Source organism: Bubalus kerabau, chromosome 2 (assembly GCF_029407905.1).
Source record: "Bubalus kerabau isolate K-KA32 ecotype Philippines breed swamp buffalo chromosome 2, PCC_UOA_SB_1v2, whole genome shotgun sequence".
In the NCBI taxonomy this organism is placed as follows: domain Eukaryota; kingdom Metazoa; phylum Chordata; class Mammalia; order Artiodactyla; family Bovidae; genus Bubalus; species Bubalus kerabau.
Genome location: NC_073625.1, coordinates 112,129,521 through 112,149,632, shown reverse-complemented (window position 1 = coordinate 112,149,632; position 20,112 = coordinate 112,129,521). Strand labels below are relative to the sequence as shown.

The following is a 20,112-nucleotide window of genomic DNA, read 5'->3' as shown; positions in this document are numbered from 1 at the left end:
CTCAGCCATTAAAAAGAATGCATTTGAATCAGTTCTAATGAGGTGGATGAAACTGGAGCCTATTATACAGAGTGAAGTAAGCCAGAAAGAAAAACACCAATACAGTATACTAACGCATATATATGGAATTTAGGAAGATTAGGTAACAATAAACCTGTATACAAGACAGCAAAAGAGACACTGATGTATAGAACAGTCTTTTGGACTCTGTGGGAGAGGGAGAGGGTGGGATGATTTGGGAGAATGGCATTGAAACATGTATAATATCATACATGAAACGAGTCGCCAGTCCAGGTTCAATGCACAATACTGGATGCTTGGGGCTGGTGCACTGGGACGACCCAGAGGGATGGTATGAGGAGGGAGAAGGGAGGAGGGTTCAGGATGGGGAACACATGTATACCTGTGGTGGATTCATTTTGATATATGGCAAAACCAATACAATATTGTAAAGTTAAAAAACAAAAAATAAAAAAAAAGAAAAAGTTTCATCAAAACTTACATATAAAATGCCTTCAGTAATTTTTATTTAAAGTTTTGTCAGTATTTTCACACAAATAATTGAGTTGTAAACTAAATATGGGAAAATGCTCTAATTTACTTTCCTTGAGTCTTTGTATCATTATCTTGAGGAAAAGAAGCTAGGATCAAAAGTTATATAGTATGTAACTACACTTACATGACAGCTCAAAAAGGCAAAACTATAGTGACAAAGTACAGATCACCGGTTTCCAGAGGTTAAGAGTGGGGAAAGGTGTAATTGTTAAGGGACTGCAAAGATAATTTGGTGCATATGGAAATTTTCTGTATTCTTATTGTGGTGGCAATTTCAAGAATCTATACATTTGTGAAGAAAGCCGAGGGCTGAACTGTGGTGTTGGAGAAGACTCTTGAGAGTCCCTTGGACTGCAAGGAGATCCAACCAGTCCATTCTGAAGGAGATCAGCCCTGGGATTTCTTTGGAAGGAATGATGCTAAAGCTGAAACTCCAGTACTTTGGCCACCTCATGCGAAGAGTTGACTCATTGGAAAAGACTCTGATGCTGGGAGGGATTGGGGGCAGGAGGAGAAGGGGACGACAGAGGATGAGATGGCTGGATGGCATCACCGACTTGATGGAGGTGAGTTTGGGTGAACTCCAGGAGATGGTGATGGACAGGGAGGCCTGGTGTGCTGCGATTCAAGGGGTCGCAGAGTCGAACACAACTGAGCGACTGAACTGACTGAACTTATACATTTGCTAAAAAAAATCCACAGAACTGTACACCACGAGTATAATTTATAAAATAGATAATACAATAAAAAGCATTGAGATTTTGTCTCAATGAAGGCAAAAGGATTAAATGATAAATTGTGTAATATAACAAATGTGTAACATCTGTTGTGTATTTATGATGTTCCAGGTATTTTGTGAAGAACTTCACATGCATTATTGTATTTAATCTTTAAGATATACCAATTAGAGAACTACTACTATTATCCTCATTTAATAGATGGGTATACTAAAGCTTGGAGAATTTAACCACACATGAAGTCTATCTGTAGGTGGCCACAAAAGGAAGGGATTAAAAAACTAGCAGAGAGTAATTTTTATTAATGACAGAGAACCTGATAATGCTAGTGACAGCAGGTAAAGAGATCATTATTTGCTTTTTTTAAAAGGATAAAATTATTAAGCCTGAGGCCATTGTGACTGGAGTTGTAGCAAGCAAATTTGTGACTAGGGACTAATGATTCCTAAGCAAGTATGTGAATGGCTAGTCCAAGATAATATTAAACAGAAAACATATGCTTTACATCTGTTATCTGTGCAGACCTTTAAGAGGCCCAGCTGCTGTAGCATACATGGTAAAGGAAAGTGAAGTCACTCAGTCATGTCTGATTCTTTGTGACCCCATGAGCCTACTAGGCTCCTCCACCCATGGGATTTTCCAGGCAAGAGTACTTGAATGGGTTGCCATTTCCTTCTCCAGGGGATATTCCTGACCCAGGGATCAAACCCAGATCTCCCACATTGCAGGCAAACGCTGTACCATCTGAGCTACCAGGGAAGCCCTGCACACAAAGGTAAGGCTCTTATAAAGTTCCTGCTCCTGCTAAAGCCATCCCATTTTCTTTACTTCACAAAGTATCTGCTATGTACGAGAAGGAGCAGAAATAGATTTATTTCCACTTTCAGACTATGGCCCACTTAGCTGTGGACTCAACTTCAGTGCTCCTGTTTTTGTAGTCTCTTTGTGTTCTGAGCTGTGGATCCACTGCTTCTAATATAGTTGTAAATCACAACAAACTGTAGAACAACAGTGTTCTACAGTGCACAGTAAGTCGCCTGATAGTAATTATATATTATGAATCATAATTATTTCACATTAGAAATCTGAATTATTTCTACACAAACTTCAACTACCAATAACTAGAACAAATCAATTTAGAATCATAGAAAAATATTAACAGTGTGAAAAAACATGGCTTTGATGATGATAACTGCTTTTTAAGAAATCCACTGTGGGCCTCTCATCAAATTTATGATGTTACAAACATCATGATGAGATAGGTACTGTTGATGAGAAAATTAAATTTTTAAAAAGTTAATTTTCAAGGTCACACAGCTGTTTTACTCCAATGATCGTAATCATTATGTTAAACTGTCTTGCCTTGAATTCCTGATTTCTGAATTACCTTTTCTTTGTTTATCCTTTTCTCCCTTCATCGGGAACCATCCTATCCTCCATCCCTTAAAATCCCATCCCAGGCATCGCCTTTCCTAAGAAGAATTTCAGGGATTTCTTCCTTCACTGTTCTCCTCAGTACTCCCTGTAGGCAGGGTTAAGTGCCCTTGAAGGGCAACACTGTATAACAACGGATGTAAATAATATTGAGCCTGAAGACTCAAGCAAAGTTAAAGTCATAAACACTGTTTTAAGAAGGAAAGAATATATGTAAAATATTTTCATCCACAATGATTAAATTTTAAATGTTTTAATAGTTTAGTTACAATAGTAATAAAACTATGGTTATTTTTACTAGTTATGCTTAGTAACATTAGGCTAGGCTAAAGAGGTTTTGATCCATCTATCATACTTTGAGAATAGCTGCTATAAGCAAATATTATATGTACCTGTGATGACAGGAAAATATTCTAGTGTGAACATTTAAGTAATATAAAGTAGAATTATCCAATTTAGACTTAAAACTAAGGTCCACACAAGATTTGTAATTATGGTAATTCTGGATGGGAATATTGCCATTAATAATTATTTGAAGCATAAAGAACATTGCCAATTGGATGGACAGGGAGGCCTGGCATGCTGCGATTCATGGGGTTGCAAAGAGTCGGACATGACTGAGCGTCTGATCTGATCTGATCTATAGATATAAGATAAATTTAATTAAATATTATTTTTAATTTTCTATACTTTAAAATTTAGTATCTTAAAATTTATACTATACCAATATACATAAATGTTTATATTCCCAACTAACTTTAATCTTTCCAAATTCAAAATGTAAGATCTTATGACCAACCTAGATAGCATATTGAAAAGCAGAGACATTACTTTGCCAACAAAGGTCCGTCTAGTCAAGGCTATGGTTTTTCTGTGGTCATGTATGGATGTGAGAGTTGGACTGTGAAGAAGGCTGAGCGCTGAAGAATTGATGCTTTTGAACTGTGGGTTGGAGAAGACTCTTGAGAATCCCTTGGACTGCAAGGAGATCCAACCAGTCCATTCTGAAGGAGATCAGCCCTGGGATTTCTTTGGAAGGAATGATGCTCAAGCTGAAACTCCAGTACTTTGGCCACCTCATGCGAAGAGTTGACTCATTGGAAAAGACTCTGATGCTGGGAGGGATTGGGGGCAGGAGGAGAAGGGGACGACAGAGGATGAGATGGCTGGATGGCATCACTGACTCGATGGACATGAGTCTCAGTGAACTCCGGGAGTTGGTGATGGACAGGGAGGCCTGGCGTGCTGCGATTCATGGGGTCGCAAAGAGTCGGACACGACTGAGTGACTGATCTGATCTTAAAGTACTGAGACATATATTTAATTCATATATAACACTAATAGGTAAATAGCTTTTGCTGTTTAATAATGCTAAATGATTGCTACTTGCAACTGCATGGCCCAAAAGCCCTACATTGTTAAAATTAATGTATATAATACTTATCTGAATATTCATATAAATCTTTAAATAATTAAGAGTTACTATTTATAATAATATTGACATCATATACATACCCACTGAATAATAAATGTTATCAAGGAAAATTGCTGTTAATGTTAGTTAATATAATTATGTAAAACTCAACAATATATAAACATTAAAGGATATCTGTATTTCTTGTCGCTCTTTCTTACATATTTTTCCATAACCCCCCAAGTAAAAATGCATACCTGTTTCTACAAGTCTTGTATTCTACTTTAAGAATTGGTTTGCAAGATTCAGGTTTTCTTCCTTCTCTTTGACTTTTTCCTAAAGAAAGAAAAGGATTTTATTAAATATGAATTAAATTCTACTTATCCATGAGAATTTTTTAAAGGAATTTTTTAAGTAATTATGTATTTTTCATAATCATATAGACATGTTTCTATGCATTATAACATTCTTGTTAAATTTATAAATGGTTTATTGAGCCCCAACAATTGACTGTTATATAATCAAGCTGTTTGTAAACATATTTTCATTGCTTCACATTCTTCATGTATAAATCTAGTATAAGGTTATTTTAATTACATAAGTTTCATGATAAACAACTGCAGAATTGAAGACACACACATATATACTTATCTGAATAATGAAATGCATTATGAAAATCCATACTAGGCTTTAAAAATTTCACCTATGAAACAAGAAAACCCTTTCATATGCAGAAAGACTTGTCACTTAAAACTTATGATACACTATGAAAATCATTGCATTTTAATCAAATTCACTGAAAGGAAAGTCCATTAGACAATGAACACAGGTGATATATTTCAAGATTTTTAAAAATTTTAATGATGAACTCTATTTACATAAAACAAAAATAATAGTTTCTTATAAGGGAAAGATTATGTTCAGATTCCATAAGAGTTTGAATAAAACATCAATAAGAGTTGAAAATGGAAATAAGTATGTCATAGGTAGAAGTAAGCTTTATCTTTATAGTTATAATTTTACTTATTAATCTGTTTTTTAAGATGACACCTTTTATTTTAATAAATATTCTTATACTGCCAGAGCTATTTGTAGACAAAGAAACCTATCATGTAGAGAGATGTTTACAAGCATAAAAGTTAAAATTTCATCACAGTTTCAGAATGGCAAAGACAAATCCAACTCGGAAGTCAGGACAGTTTTATCCAATTTGCTTAATGGCTATCCGCATACAGTATACCTTATCTGGTCCATGGCATGTTTTTTGAAATTCCCTTCTTTTTCTTTTACCTTATGTCAACTGAAGAAGCAACCCAATAATAAATATTGACCAATATCATTTATACTGTAAAAAAGAATTAGAAGTATCTATATTATATATGAAAAAGAATTGTTAACACTAAATATAGATCATTACAAAGGGACAAATTTGGCTCAGGGGCTCATTCTGTACAGTGGTCTTAGAGCTAGTCAGGGATTACTAAGTTGCCGGGAGCCGGCATATTGCATATTGAGTGAGGATCTGGAATAGCTCAACTGGAGTTCTATCACTGCCGGGAGCCAGCGTGAGGCACTCCGCCCATGACAAAGGTCATGAGGAAGGAGGCTCGACATACGCAAAGGCGGGATCAAGCCTCAGGAGTCCCCCTGGAAATTCTCGAGCATCTACCCCCAAAACCAGAGTCTGCCTACTTTCTGCTTTGTGCTTTCACCTACACCTCTGACTTTACGGGGGGCTGTCTCCCACTACCTCTCTCTGAAAAAAGAGTTAGCTTACAGCTCCAGTTAATAATTCTTGGATGTGACAGTGTTTCAACCTACAAACTCCTTTGGAAATCCTCTAGCCTGCCTGAATGGGTTTTTCCGGCCACATGTGATTGTTCAGAGCCTCCCAACTGTGAGAGGCAGGAGATGTTCTAAACTGCCTAAACACAGATTCCTTTGAGTAGTTAAAAGATTAATTAGAAATTGTATTGGTGAAGGGTTTTTTCACTTGTTGAGCAAGTTTGCTGCTAAGTCTCCATACTCCTTACCTACTGTGTCCTTGGCAGTGTATTGATTGATATAATGGGTGTATAGAAATGTAAAATGCAGCTTTGTCCAATGCTTTTTGGAAGGCTGGTGCCTGACTTTGGAATAATCACCTTTAGAGAAAAATAAGTTTCTTAAAATGTTAACAGGCCTCCGGGCCAGAAGATGATGTCAATCACCTGAACTTTTGCATATGATAAGTTTGAAAGCCTGGCTTAGATTAGAACCAGGAACTGCTGTCCTTGCATGACTCCACCCCTTCCCCCATTATCCTCTATGCATAACTTAAGGTATAAAAACTACTTTGGAAAATAAACTGCGGGCCTTGTTCACTGAAACTTGGTCTCCCCATGTCACTCTCTCTCCCAAATTCCAGCTGAGTGTCCATCTGGAGCGCGGATGTCCTCTGCGACCATTTATTTGCCTGGGCTTCTAAGACCCACTCGAGAAGGTGTGTAAGGTGGGGCACCTTCCGCTATTCGAGAGGGCGCCTGCGGCCTCCGTGGTCAGAGCTAACCTGGTGTCACGGGTTATATTGATTTTCCGTGTAAACCAAGCCACTCAGCTTCTTTTCTCCACTGAATTTTCCTACTGAGCTATCCTTATTTCAGCCGCTTTTCTCCACTGAATTTCCTCACTGAGCTATCCTTATTCTATTACTCTTTGTATCCTTAATTAAATGTAATTAAGCAGTTGTTCCCTGACCCTCGCCTAGCCGTCTCTCCTTCGAATACCCTGGCTCAGCCGGGGCTGGTCCCCGGCACTAAGTTTTGATAATGAATGGAATTAGAGAATTAAAGGAAGTAACAGACTTAGCAAAGAAGCTCATTATTCTCAGATCTTCTTTCTATTCTTTCTACTCTTGATCTTCTTTCTACCCAGTGCTTCTTTGCTGCTGCTCCTGCTGCTAAGTCGCTTCAGTCGTGTCCGACTCTGTGCGACCCCATAGACGGCAGCCCACCAGGCTCCCCCGTCCCTAGGATTCTCCAGGCAAGAACACTGGAGTGGGTTGCCATTTCCTTCTCCAATGCATGAAAGGAAAAAGTCAAAGTAAAGTCGCTCAGTCATGTCCGACTCTTAGCGACCTCATGGACTGCAGCCTACCAGGCTCCTCCGTCCATGGGATTTTCCAGGCAAGAGTACTGGAGTGCTTCTCTAGTCATTGCCAAACTATTAGTTGACCAAAACAGCATTTTTGCAATTGTGTGTGTAGATATGTATATATATGTGTGTGTGTGTGTGTGTGTATATATATATATATTTATATAAAACATCAATTACTCTTTTTCAATCAGTAAACATCAGTACCATGCACTGATTTTAGTAGAAAAGAATCATTGTTTAATTAACTAATGTTTTACTTCAATTTCCAACTCTGATTTATTTGAAGGTGAAAGCTTTCTGCTTTGATTATACTTATTGCCTGTTAGTAACTGAAATATGCTTAAATGTCATATTGTATAAAACAACATTGTCAATAACTGTGTTTATTGCTATTGCTTATTTTCACAGTATTGTAGTAAGTGGGAGGGTACAGAGAAATAACTACCAAGAAGCTTAAAGTTTACTAAACAAAAAAATTTTGAAAATGATAATGAAAATAAATATGAGGTACCATAAATGATTGATAGACATGAAGTACTTTAGGAGTGGAGAATAAAACTGTGGTTTCCTTTTGTAACAGAAGATTTTGTAGAATTTTACAGAAGACTTCCTAGATACTAAACTCAGAACTAAAAGACAGAAGTTGGCTAGAAGAGTATAAGAAAAGACATGAAGGCAGAATGTTGAGGGAATATGCCCAGTATGATGAGAGAATAATGCATAAGCCAAACTGGGCAGATTAAAATGTTAATGTAGAAGAAGAGAGGAAAGAATGCTGATGAGGAACAAAAGAGCCATATAGTGGCAAATAAGACAGATTTGCCATGTAGACAAGGGAGAGCCACTGGAAACTTCCAAGTTGAGAAATAATATGCACAAAGCAATGGCTCAGAAATATTAATATGGGTTTATTTAATAAAGACATTTTGAGGATGTAAGATACTGATGATGGAAAACAAGAAGATAATTACAAATGTTCAGGAAAAACAGGGAGGAAAAAAACTGAAGTAAAAAGTCTCAAAGAAAGGGACGATACTATTAATCACACCAACATATGCATTATGGGAATATTAGAAGGAGAGAAAGGAGAAAACATTCACAAAAATATTGGCTGAAACTTTTCTAAATTATTTGAAAAACATTATTTATACATCTAAGAACCTCAAAAAAACTCCATGTAGGATAAAAAAGTCAATCTACTCCCAGACACATCAAGGTAAAAATGCTAAAAGAAAAAAGAATCTTAAAATGAGCACGAGAAAAATGATTCATTGTTTATAAGGGAGCCCCAATAAGGTTAATAGCTGAGACTCTTATCAGAAACAATAAGTCAAAAGGCAGCAAAATGACATACTTAATTTACTGGGAAAAGAAACCCTGTTAACCAAGAATCTTATATTCATCAAAATCAATTCAATAATCATTATCAAAATAATTTGAAATATTCAAAATGAAATAATTTTGATTATTTCACCTTTCAAAAATGAAAGTGAAATAAAGATGTTTCCAGATAACAAAAACTGAGAGAATGTGTTGCAAGCAGAGCTCCCTTACAAAGAAGTTCTTTAGGCTGAAAGAATAATATGAACCTATATACAAAGATTATAAGTAATTAATGTAGGTAATTATAAAAGACAGTATAATTACACATTTCCTTTCCAATCTTAACTGATTTAATAAGCAATGTAAAAATTAATATGTATATAATTGTAATATGGGATACTTATTTGAAAATAAGAACACAGAGAAGGTTGATGGGAGCAAGGCTACACTGGAGGGAGAAAAGGACACCAAATGGTAACTTGAATCCACAAGAACAAAGGAAGAGAACCACAAATAAGCAGCAAAAAGGCTAATGTAACAACTTCTATACGTGTGTGTGTGTGTGTGTGTGTGTGTGTGTGTAGTAGTCGCTCAGTCAATCGTGTCTGACTCTTTGTGACCCCATGGACTGTAGCTCGCCAGGCTCCCCTGTTCATGGAATTCTCCAGGCAAGAATAGTACAGTGGGTTGCCATTCCCTTCTCCAAGGGATCTTCCCAACCCAGGAATTGAACCTGGGTCTCCAACCTTGCAGGCAGATTCTTTACCATCTGAACCACTAGGGAAGCCCCTATACATACATACCCTTGACTAAATGTTCAAAGAAAAAAATATTTTTAGAATGATATATGCTACAACACACTAAACCATCTGAGATGAAGCCTGAATGATATATGCTACAACACACTAAACCATCTGAGATGAAGCCTAAGCAGTGCAGAGAGGGAAATTTATACCTATGAGCAGCTATATTAAAAAAGAATATATGTGAGGAGGGAAGTGGGAGGGGGTTATGGATGGGAAACACGTGGACACCCATGGCGGATTCATGCTGATGTATGGCAAAACCAATACAATATTGTAAAGTAATTAGCCTCCAATTAAAATAAATAAATTTATATTAAAAAATAAATAAATAAAAATATTGAAAATAAATAAATAAGAATATATGAAATCACTAACCTAACCATTCACCTAAGTCACAGAATAAAATAACAACATAAACCTGAAGCAAACAGAAAAAAGGAAATAATAAAGATTTGAGCAGAAATTAATGAAATATTGGGCTTCTGTTGTGGCTCTGCTGGTAAAGAATCCTCCTGCAATGTGGGAGACCTGGGTTCGATCCCTGGGTTGGGAGGATCCCCTGGAGAAGGGAAAGGCTAACCACTCCAGTATTCTGGTCTGGAGAATTCCATGGACTGTACAGTCCATGGGGTCACAAAGAGTCGGACATGACTGAGTAACTTTCACTTCACTTTAATGAAGTATTAATAGCATAGAAAAAATATATATCAATAGAAAATCAATAAACTGAAATCTGGTTCTCTGAAAAGATCAGTAAAATAGCTGAACTGACCAGAAAAGACAGAGACTGAGATAAAAGACTTAAATTCTGCCACCAATTCTCCTACCATTCTCCTAAAAACAAAAGAGGAAATATTTGCCAACTAATTCTATAAAACTATTAGTACCATCCATTGTATGAGATCAAACATCCTGATATGAGGCTAAGACAGAAATATAACAATGAAGAAGTGAGGTTTTTCTAAATAATGGGAATATGGTTACCATCAGAAAAACCAGTTACTATAATATACCATATCAATAGAATAAAGAACAAAAATTACACAATTATCTCAACAGACTAAAAAGGCATCTGATGAAGTCCGACACTCTTTTGATTAAACAAAAGTTTCAACAAAGGGAAAAAAAAAGATTTCTTCAACCTGATAAAAGACTATGAAGAGAAACCCAGAGCTTACCATCATATTTACTGGTGAAAGAAGAAAAACTTTCCCTCTATGATCAAAAGCAACTGAAGAGAGATCAAGATGGTGGAATAGAACCATGTGGAGCTCATATCCTCCCACAGATACATTAAAAATACATCTACATGTGGAACAATTCTCATAGATTCCTACTGAATACTGGTGGAAGATCTCATGTGATCAAAACTTCAGGAAAGATCATCACATAAGCAGGTAGGACAAAAGGGGGAAAAAAAAAAAGCAATCAGGACAGAACCTGCACCCCTGGGAGGGATCTATAAAAGAAAGGTTCCTTCACCCTGGGAACCCCCTTCAACGGCTGGGAGATCAACAGTGAAAAACAGGGAGCTTCAGAGGCTCAGAGGAGAGTGTAGCAGCTGGCTTGTGGAAGGCAGAACAAACAGAGATTAGCACAGATGGTCCTGGCTACCTCACTTGCAGTCTCCAGACTGAGATGCTTGTCTGTGGTGCTCACTGGGGGCTGGGTGCTAAAACTTGGGCTTCAGTGGATAGACCCAGGGAGAGACCTGAGGTTAGCTGTGCAGAGGCAGTCTGAAAGGGCTAGAGTATGCCCTAGGCTGTATCTAGGGGTACACAGGATGGAGCCTGATTCTGCCACTGAAGCCCCACTGTTAATGCGCAAGAATGGAGGGGCAGGGCCCCACCAAAACATGCTCACAGTGGGCACGGCTCTGCCCCTGTGAGCTCTGGGCATGCACAAGCACCATGGACTGTCCACACACAGAGGCAAGGCTGAAATCTACGTTGATCCCCAGGAGCTGGAGCCGCATGACTTTAGAAGCAGGGCTGAAATTTGAGCAGTGTCCTGTCGGCTTTGGAAGACTTATGCCAGAGGCTCCTTTGTAAGCTCAGAGCCTGTAAGACATTCAAGCAGACTACTGGTAGTCCCAGGGTTGGGTGGGTCTGGCAGTAGTAGCTGCCAGAACAAGCAAAGGCAGGGCGAACGTCTGGATTGACCCCTCAGGTCTCACAGCGGTGCCTGGTGCCTGACCAGTGGATCTGTGCCTGCATACCTATGCTGGTGCACTGGTGAGCACAGTGCCTGAGGAACATCTGGGCTGATTGCTTGCACTCTCATGCTGAGGAAGGGCCGAGGGCAGTGCCAACAAGAGCATACTCATGAGTGAGACCACATTTCCCATTAGACAGTTCCTGGGGAGGAACACTTAGTGCCTTGTCCCCCAGTGAAGTGTTTCACTCTCACCTACCTCACACCACAGCTCAGAAATGGATCTAGGAGCTACTACTCCAACAACTGGGAGCAGACCCTATCCCCAACAGGGCTGTGACAACCACACAGCAAAACGGAGGCCCCATTCAACATTCAAGGCAGGCTGTGATCACCACGATACCAGTCTCACCCATTATCAAGAGGATAATGGGCAGCACACAATGAGGAAAGCTGAGGCAGGCATCCATACTAAAAACAGCCCTCTCACCAAAAATATTACACAGACATAGGCTACACAGGGATACCCATATAAAAACAGCCCTTTAAGACCACAGTGGACAACTGTTTCTTCTAAATTCACAGAGTCAAAGAAATCTAAGTAAAATGAAGAAGCAGCAGTACCACTTCCAATTAAAAGAATAAGAGAAATCTCCTGAAAGAACAAACAAATCTCTCCAGTCTTGGAGTTCAAAAAAGACTAATAAAAATACTGACAGAATTAAGAAAAGCTATCAATAGGAGTTAAGAAAGGCAGATCACTGAACAAGGAACTAGAAACTATAAAGAAGAGCCAATTAAAATTAGAAAACTAATTTTCTGAGACAAAAGCTAAGCTGAAAGCAATAAATACCGAACTTAATTCAGAAGAACAAATAAGTGATCTGGAAGAAAAGAATGGAAATCATGCATCAGAACAACAGACAGATGAAAAAACAATGAAAGCAATATAAAAGACCTATTACACACATAATAGGGATCCCACAGAAGAAGAAAGAAAAAAGAGGATTGAAAATATATTGGAAGAAATTATGGAAAATTTTTCCCAAACCTAAGGAAACAAACTAGGCACAAGAAGCACAGTGGGTCCAAAACAGGATGAACGCAGACAGACTTACACCAGATATATCATAATTAAACAGAGGATTCTAAAGGCAGCAAAAGAAAAAAAAAAGTAGGTTACAGGGAACCGCCATAAGGCTATCATCTGGTTTCTCTACAGAAACCTTGCAGACCAGGGGGACTGTCATGTTATATACAAAGCTCTGGAAGGGAAAATCCTGCAACCTAAGATACTCTATCCAGCAAGATTATAATTTAGAAATTCCACAGATAAGCAAAAGCTAAAGGAATACAGCAACAGAACTATTGAAAGGACTACTGAAAGGACTTATCTAAGTAGAAAAGAAGAAAGAATCTATAGGAAAGAGAAAATCACAATTGGAAAGCAAATCACTTAAATAGGTCAGTACATGAATTAATAAAGTTTTTTGGAAAGTGATGATAATTACAATGAATAGCAAAAGAATAAACATAACAATGTAAAACAGTACATCAAAATCATGAAATGTTGGGGAGTGCTGTAAGAAAATGAAGATTTTTTTTTTAAACTTTACAATATTGTACTGGTTCTGCCATATATCGAAATGAATCCGCCACAGGCATACATATGTTCCCTATCCTGAACCCTCCTCCCTCCTCCCTCCCCATACCATCCCTCTGGGTCGTCCCAGTGCACCAGGCCCAAGCATCCAGTATCGTGCATCGAATCTGGACTGGCGACTCGTTTCATATATGATATTATACATGTTTCAATGCCATTCTCCCAAATCATCCCACCCTCTCCCTCTCCCACAGAGTCCAAAAGACTGTTCTATACATCAGTGTCTTTTGCTGTCTCGTACACAGGGTTATTGTTACCATCTTTCTAAATTCCATATATATGCGTTAGTATACTGTATTGGTGTTTTTCTTTCTGGCTTACTTCACTCTGTATAATAGGCTCCAGTTTCATCCACCTCATTAGAACTGATTCAAATGTATTCTTTTTAATGGCTGAGTAATACTCCATTGTGTATATGTACCACTGCTTTCTTATCCATTCATCTGCTGATGGACATCTAGGTTGCTTCCATGTCCTGGCTATTATAAACAGTGCTGTGATGAACATTGGGGTACACGTGTCTCTTTCCCTTCTGGTTTCCTCAGTGTGTATGCCCAGCAGTGGGATTGCTGGATCATAAGGCAGTTCTATTTCCAGTTTTTTAAGGAATCTCCACACTGTTCTCCATACTGGCTGTACTAGTTTGCATTCCCACCAACAGTGTAAGAGGGTTCCCTTTTCTCCACACCCTCTCCAGCATTTATTACTTGTAGACTTTTGGATCGCAGCCATTCTGACTGGCGTAAAATGGTACCTCATAGTGGTTTTGATTTGCATTTCTCTGATAATGAGTGATGTTGAGCATCTTTTCATGTGTTTGTTAGCCATCTGTATGTCTTCTTTGGAGAAATGTCTGTTTAGTTCTTTGGCCCATTTTTTGATTGGGTCATTTATTTTTCTGGAGTTGAGCTGTAGGAGTTGCTTGTATATTTTTGAGATTAGTTGTTTGTCAGTTGCTTCATTTGCTATTATTTTCTCCCATTCTGAAGGCTGTCTTTCACCTTGCTTATAGTTTCCTTTGTTGTGCAGAAGCTTTTAAGGTTAATTAGGTCCCATTTGTTTATTTTTGCTTTTATTTCCAATATTCTGGGAGGTGGGTCATAGAGGATCCTGCTGTGATGTATGTCGGAGAGTGTTTTGCCTATGTTCTCCTCTAGGAGTTTTATAGTTTCTGGTCTTACATTTAGATCTTTAATCCATTTTGAGTTTATTTTTGTGTATGGTGTTAGAAAGTGGTCTAGGTTCATTCTTTTACAAGTGGTTGACCACTTTTCCCAGCACCACTTGTTAAAGAGATTGTCTTTAATCCATTGTATATTCTTGCCTCCTTTGTCAAAGATAAGGTGTCCATATGTGCATGGACTTATCTCTGGGCTTTCTACTTTGTTCCATTGATCTATATTTCTATCTTTGTGCCGGTACCATAGTGTCTTGATGACTGTGGCTTTGTAATAGAGCCTGAAGTCAGGCAGGTTGATTCCTCCAGTTCCATTCTTCTTTCTCAAGATCGCTTTGGCTATTCAAGGTTTTTTGTATTACCATACAAATTGTGAAATTATTTGTTCTAGCTCTGTGAAGAATACCATTGGTAGCTTGATAGGGATTGCATTGAATCTATAAATTGCTTTGGGTAGTATACTCATTTTCACTATATTGATTCTTCCAATCCATGAATATGGTATATTTCTCCATCTATTAGTGTCCTCTTTGATTTCTTTCACCAGTGTTTTATAGTTTTCTATATATAGGTCTTTAGTTTCTTTAGGTAGATATATTCCTAAGTATTTTATTCTTTTCGTTGCAATGGTGAATGGAATTGTTTCCTTAATTTCTCTTTCTATTTTCTCATTATTAGTGTATAGGAATGCAAGGGATTTCTGTGTGTTGATTTTATATCCTGCAACTTCACTATAATCATTGATTAGTTCTAGTAATTTTCTGGTGGAGTCTTTAGGGTTTTCTGTGTAGAGGATCATGTCATCTGCAAACAGTGAGAGTTTTACTTCTTCTTTTCCAATTTGGATTCCTTTTATTTCTTTTTCTGCTCTGATTGCTGTGGCCAAAACTTCTAAAACTATGTTGAATAGTAATGGTGAAAGTGGGCACCCTTGTCTTCTTTCTGACGTCAGAGGAAATGCTTTCAATTTTTCACTACTGAGGATAATGTTTGCTGTGGGTTTGTCATATATGGCTTTGATTATGTTGAGGTATGTTCCTTCTATTCCTGCTTTCTGGAGAGTTTTTATCATAATGGATGTTGAATTTTGTCAAAGGCTTTCTCTGCATCTATTGAGATAATTATATGGTTTTTATTTTTCAATTTGTTAATGTGGTGTATTACATTGATTCATTTGCGGATATTGAAGAATCCTTGCATCCCTGGGATAAAGCCCACTTGGTCATGGTGTATGATCTTTTTAATGTGTTGTTGGATTCTGATTGCTAGAATTTTGTTAAGGGTTTTTGCATCTATGTTCATCAGTGATATTGGCCTGTAGTTTTCTTTTGTGTAGCATATTTCTCAGGTTTTGGTATTAGGGTGATGGTGGCCTCATAGAATGAGTTTGGAAGTTTACCTTCCTCTGCAATTTTCTGGAAAAGTTTGAGTAGGACAGGTGTTATATCTTCTCTAAATTTTTGGTAGAATTCAGCTGTGAAGCCGTCTGGACCTGGGCTTTTGTTTGCTGGAAGATTTCTGATCACAGTTCCAATTTCCGTGCTTGTGATGGGTCTGTTAAGATTTTCTGTTTCTTCCTCGTTCAGTTTTGGAAAGTTGTACTTTTCTAAGAATTTGTCCATTTCTTCCACGTTGTCCATTTTATTGCCATATAATTGCTGTAGTAGTCTCTTATGATCCTTTGTATTTCTGTGTTGTCTGTTGTGATCTCTCCATTTTCATTTCTAATTTTATTGATTTGATTTTCTCCCTTTGTTTCTTGATGAGTCTGGCTAATGGTTTGTCAATTTTATTTATCCTTTCAAAGAACCAGCTTTTGGCTTTGTTGATTTTTGCTATGGTCTCTTTTGTTTCTTTTGCATTTATTTCTGCCCTAATTTTTAAGATTTCTTTCCTTCTACTATCCCTGGGGTTCTTCATTTCTTCCTTTTCTAGTTGCTTTAGGTGTAGAGTTAGGTTATTTATTTGACTTTTTCCTTGTTTCTTGAGGTGTGCCTGTATTGCTATGAACTTTCCTCTTAGGACATCTTTTACAGTGTCCCACAGGTTTTGGGTTGTTGTGTTTTCATTTTTATTCGTTTCTATGCAAATTTTGATTTCTTTTTTTATTTCTTCTATGATTTGTTGGTTATTCAGCAGCATGTTGTTCAGCCTCCATATGTTGGAATTTTTAATAGTTTTTCTCCTGTAATTGAGATCTAATTTTACTCCATTGTGGTCAGAAAAGATGCTTGGAATGATGTCTATTTTTTTGAATTTACCAAGGCTAGATTTATGGCCCAGGATGTGATCTATCCTGGAGAAGGTTCCATGTGCGCTTGAGAAAAAGGTGAAATTCATTGTTTTGGGATGAAATGTCCTATAGATATCAATTAGGTCTAACTGGTCTATTGTCTCGTTTAAAATTTGTGTTTCCTTGTTAATTTTCTGTTTAGTTGACCTATCCATAGGTGTGAGTGGGGTAGTAAAGTCTCCCACTATTATTGTGTTATTGTTGATTTCTCCTTTCATACTTGATGAAGATTTTTTTAAACATGTCTTTGAGCCTATATGACTACCAGCCTAAGCAAGTAGATATGGTATCAGGTTAACACAGTTGAAAAATTTTAACCACAAATCAAAAACAAAATAAATAGATGCACAAAAAACAACAACAACAAAAAGGAGTTAGTTTCTGCTATACAACAAAGTGAATCAGCTAGATGTACACATATAGCCCCTCGCTCTAAAGCCTCCCTATCACCCCCTCATCTATTGCTCCATGTCTCACAGAGCACTGAGCTGAGCTCCCTGTGCTATACAGCAGCTTCTCACTAGCTGTCCCTTTTACACATGGTAGTGTATACATACATCAGTGCTACTCTCCCAGTTTGTCCCACCCCCCCTTCCCGTCTGTGTCCACAAGTCCAATTATGCTCCAATAAAAATAAATAAAATATTTTTTAAAGTTTTTAGTAAAGAAGGTGCCAAGTACATGAAAAAACAAAAGAAAACACAAGCATAATACAAAAGAAAATTATCAGACCATAAAAAGACAAAGAGAAGGGAACAACGAAGAAATACAAAATCAACTAGAAAATAAGATTTAAAATGGCATTACATTTATATCAATCAATAATTACCTTAAGTGTCAATGCACTAAATGCTCCAATCAAAAAGCAGAGAGTGGCAGATTGTATAATAAGATGGAAACTACAATATGCTGCCTATGAGAGATTAATTAACATGTAAAGACACATACTTAAAGTAAGACAATGGAAAAAGATATTCCATGCAAATAGAAGCAGAAGAAAGAGATGGTGGTAAAAAGAATGCTATACCATGACTAAGTACAATTTATCCCAGATGTGTAAGGCTGGTTCAACATTCAAAAACTAATTAATGTAGTCCATTACATCAATAAGCCAAAAAAGAAAAAAACACATCACCATATAAAGATGCATAAGAGGCATGTAACAAAATCCAACACCCATTCATGATAAAAACTCCCAGTCAACAAGAAATGAAACTGTGCAGAAACTTAAAGGGCCTTCTCAGGAACAGACACTCGAATGTGTCCTCAACCTCTTGCTTTTAGAAGAAGCTTTAGCCTCCTAAATCAGATTGATTATATTCTTTGCAGCCAAAGATGGAGAAGCTCTATACAGTCAGCAAAAACAAGACAGGGAACTGACTGTGGCTCAGATCATGAACTCCTTATTGCCAATTTAAGACTTAAATTGAAGAAAGTAGGGAAAACCTCTAGACCATTCAGGTATGACCTAAATCAAATCACTTATGATTATACAGTGGAAGTGAGAAATAGATTTAAGGGACTAGATCTGATAGATAGAGTGCCTGATGAACTATGGAATGAGGTTCGTGACATTGTACAGGACACAGGGATCAAGACCATCCCCATGGAAAAGATGCAAAAAAGCAAAATGGCTGTCTGAGGAGGCCTTACAAATAGCTGTGAAAAGAAGAGAAGTGAAAAGCAAAGGAGAAAAGGAAAGATATAAGCATCTGAATGCAGAGTTCCAAAGAATAGCAAGGAGACATAAGAAAGCTTTCCTCAGCGATCAATGCAAAGAAATAGAGGAAAACAACAGAATGGGAAAGACTAGGGATCTCTTCAAGAAAATTAGAGATACCAAGGGAACATTTCATGCAAAGATGGGCTCGATAAAGGACAGAAATGGAATGGACCTAACAGAAGCAGAAGATATTAAGAAGAGATGGCAAGAATACACAGAAGAACTGTACAAAAAAGATCTTCACGACCCAGATAATCACGATGGTGTGATCACTCACCTAGAGCCAGACATCCTGGAATGTAAAGTCAAGAGGGCCTTAGAAAGCATCACTACGAACAAAGCTAGTGGAGGTGATGGAATTCCAGTTGAGCTATTCCAAATCCTGAAAGATGATGCTGTCAAAGTGCTGCACTCAATAGGTCAGCAAATTTGGAAAACTCAGCAGTGGCCACAGGACTGGAAAAGGTCAGTTTTCATTCCAATCCCAAAGAAAGGCAATGCCAAAGAATGCTCAAACTACCACACAATTGCACTCATCTCACACTCTAGTAAAGTAATGCTCAAAATTCTCCAAGCCAGGCTTCAGCAATATGTGAACTCTGAACTTCTAGATGTTCAAGCTGATTTTAGAAAAGGAAGAGGAACCAGAGATCAAATTGCCAACATCCGCTGGATCATGGAAAAAGCAAGAGAGTTCCAGAAAAAACATCTATTTCTGCTTTATTGACTATGCCAAAGCCTTTGACTGTGTGGATCACAATAAACTGTGGAAAATTCTGAAAGAGATGGGAATCCCAGACCACCTGACCTGCCTCTTGAGAAACCTATATGCAGGTCAGGAAACAACAGTTAGAACTGGACATGGAACAACAGACTGGTTCCAAATAGGAAAAGGAGTACGTCAAGACTGTATATTGTCACCTTGCTTGTTTAACTTATATGCAGAGTACATAGTGAGAAATGCTGGGCTGGAAGAAGTACAAGCTGGAATCGAGATTGCTGGGAGAAATATCAATAACCTCAGATATGCAGATTACACCACCCTTATGGCAGAAAGTGAAGAGGAACTAAAAAGCCTGTTGACGAAAGTGAAAGAGGAGAGTGAAAAAGTTGGCTTAAAGCTCAACATTCAGAAAACGAAGATCATGGCATCTGGTCCCATCACTTCATGGGAAATAGATGGGGAAACAGTGTCAGACTTTATTGTTTTGGGCTCCAAAATCACTGCAGATGGTGACTGCACCCTAAATTAAAAAATTCTTACTCCTTGGAAGGAAAGTTATGCCCAGCCTAGATAGCATATTCAAAAGCAGAGACATTACTTTGCCAACAAAGGTCCGTCTAGTCAAGGCTATGGTTTTTCCAGTGGTCATGTATGGATGTGAGAGTTGGACTGTGAAGAAAGCTGAGCACTGAAGAATTTATGCTTTTGAACTGTGGTGTTGTAGAAGACTCTTGAGAGTCCCTTGGACTGCAAGGAGATCCAACCAGTCCATCCTAAAGGAGATCAGTCCTGGGTGTTCATTGGAAGGACTGATGGTAAAGCTGAAACTCTAGTACTTTGGCCACGTGATGCAAAGAGTTGACTCACTGGAAAAGACTATGATGCTGGGAGGGATTGGGAGCAGGAGGAGAAGGGGACGACAGAGGATGAGATGGTTGGATGGCATCACCAACTCAATGGACATGAGTCTGAGT

The 20,112-nt window shown here is 37.9% G+C and overlaps 1 protein-coding gene across 15 annotated transcripts in view; it reads right to left on the bottom strand.

Moving 5' to 3' along the window:
- STXBP5L (syntaxin binding protein 5L) overlaps window positions 1-20,112 on the bottom strand; it is a 466,532-nt gene that overhangs the window by 161,970 nt on the left and 284,450 nt on the right. For all 15 annotated transcript variants that reach the window (XM_055568317.1, XM_055568321.1, XM_055568318.1 and 12 more), the window contains one exon: window positions 4,398-4,476. In XM_055568317.1, the coding sequence (XP_055424292.1) occupies window positions 4,398-4,476 (79 nt within the window). The remainder of the gene's footprint in view (window positions 1-4,397; window positions 4,477-20,112) is intronic.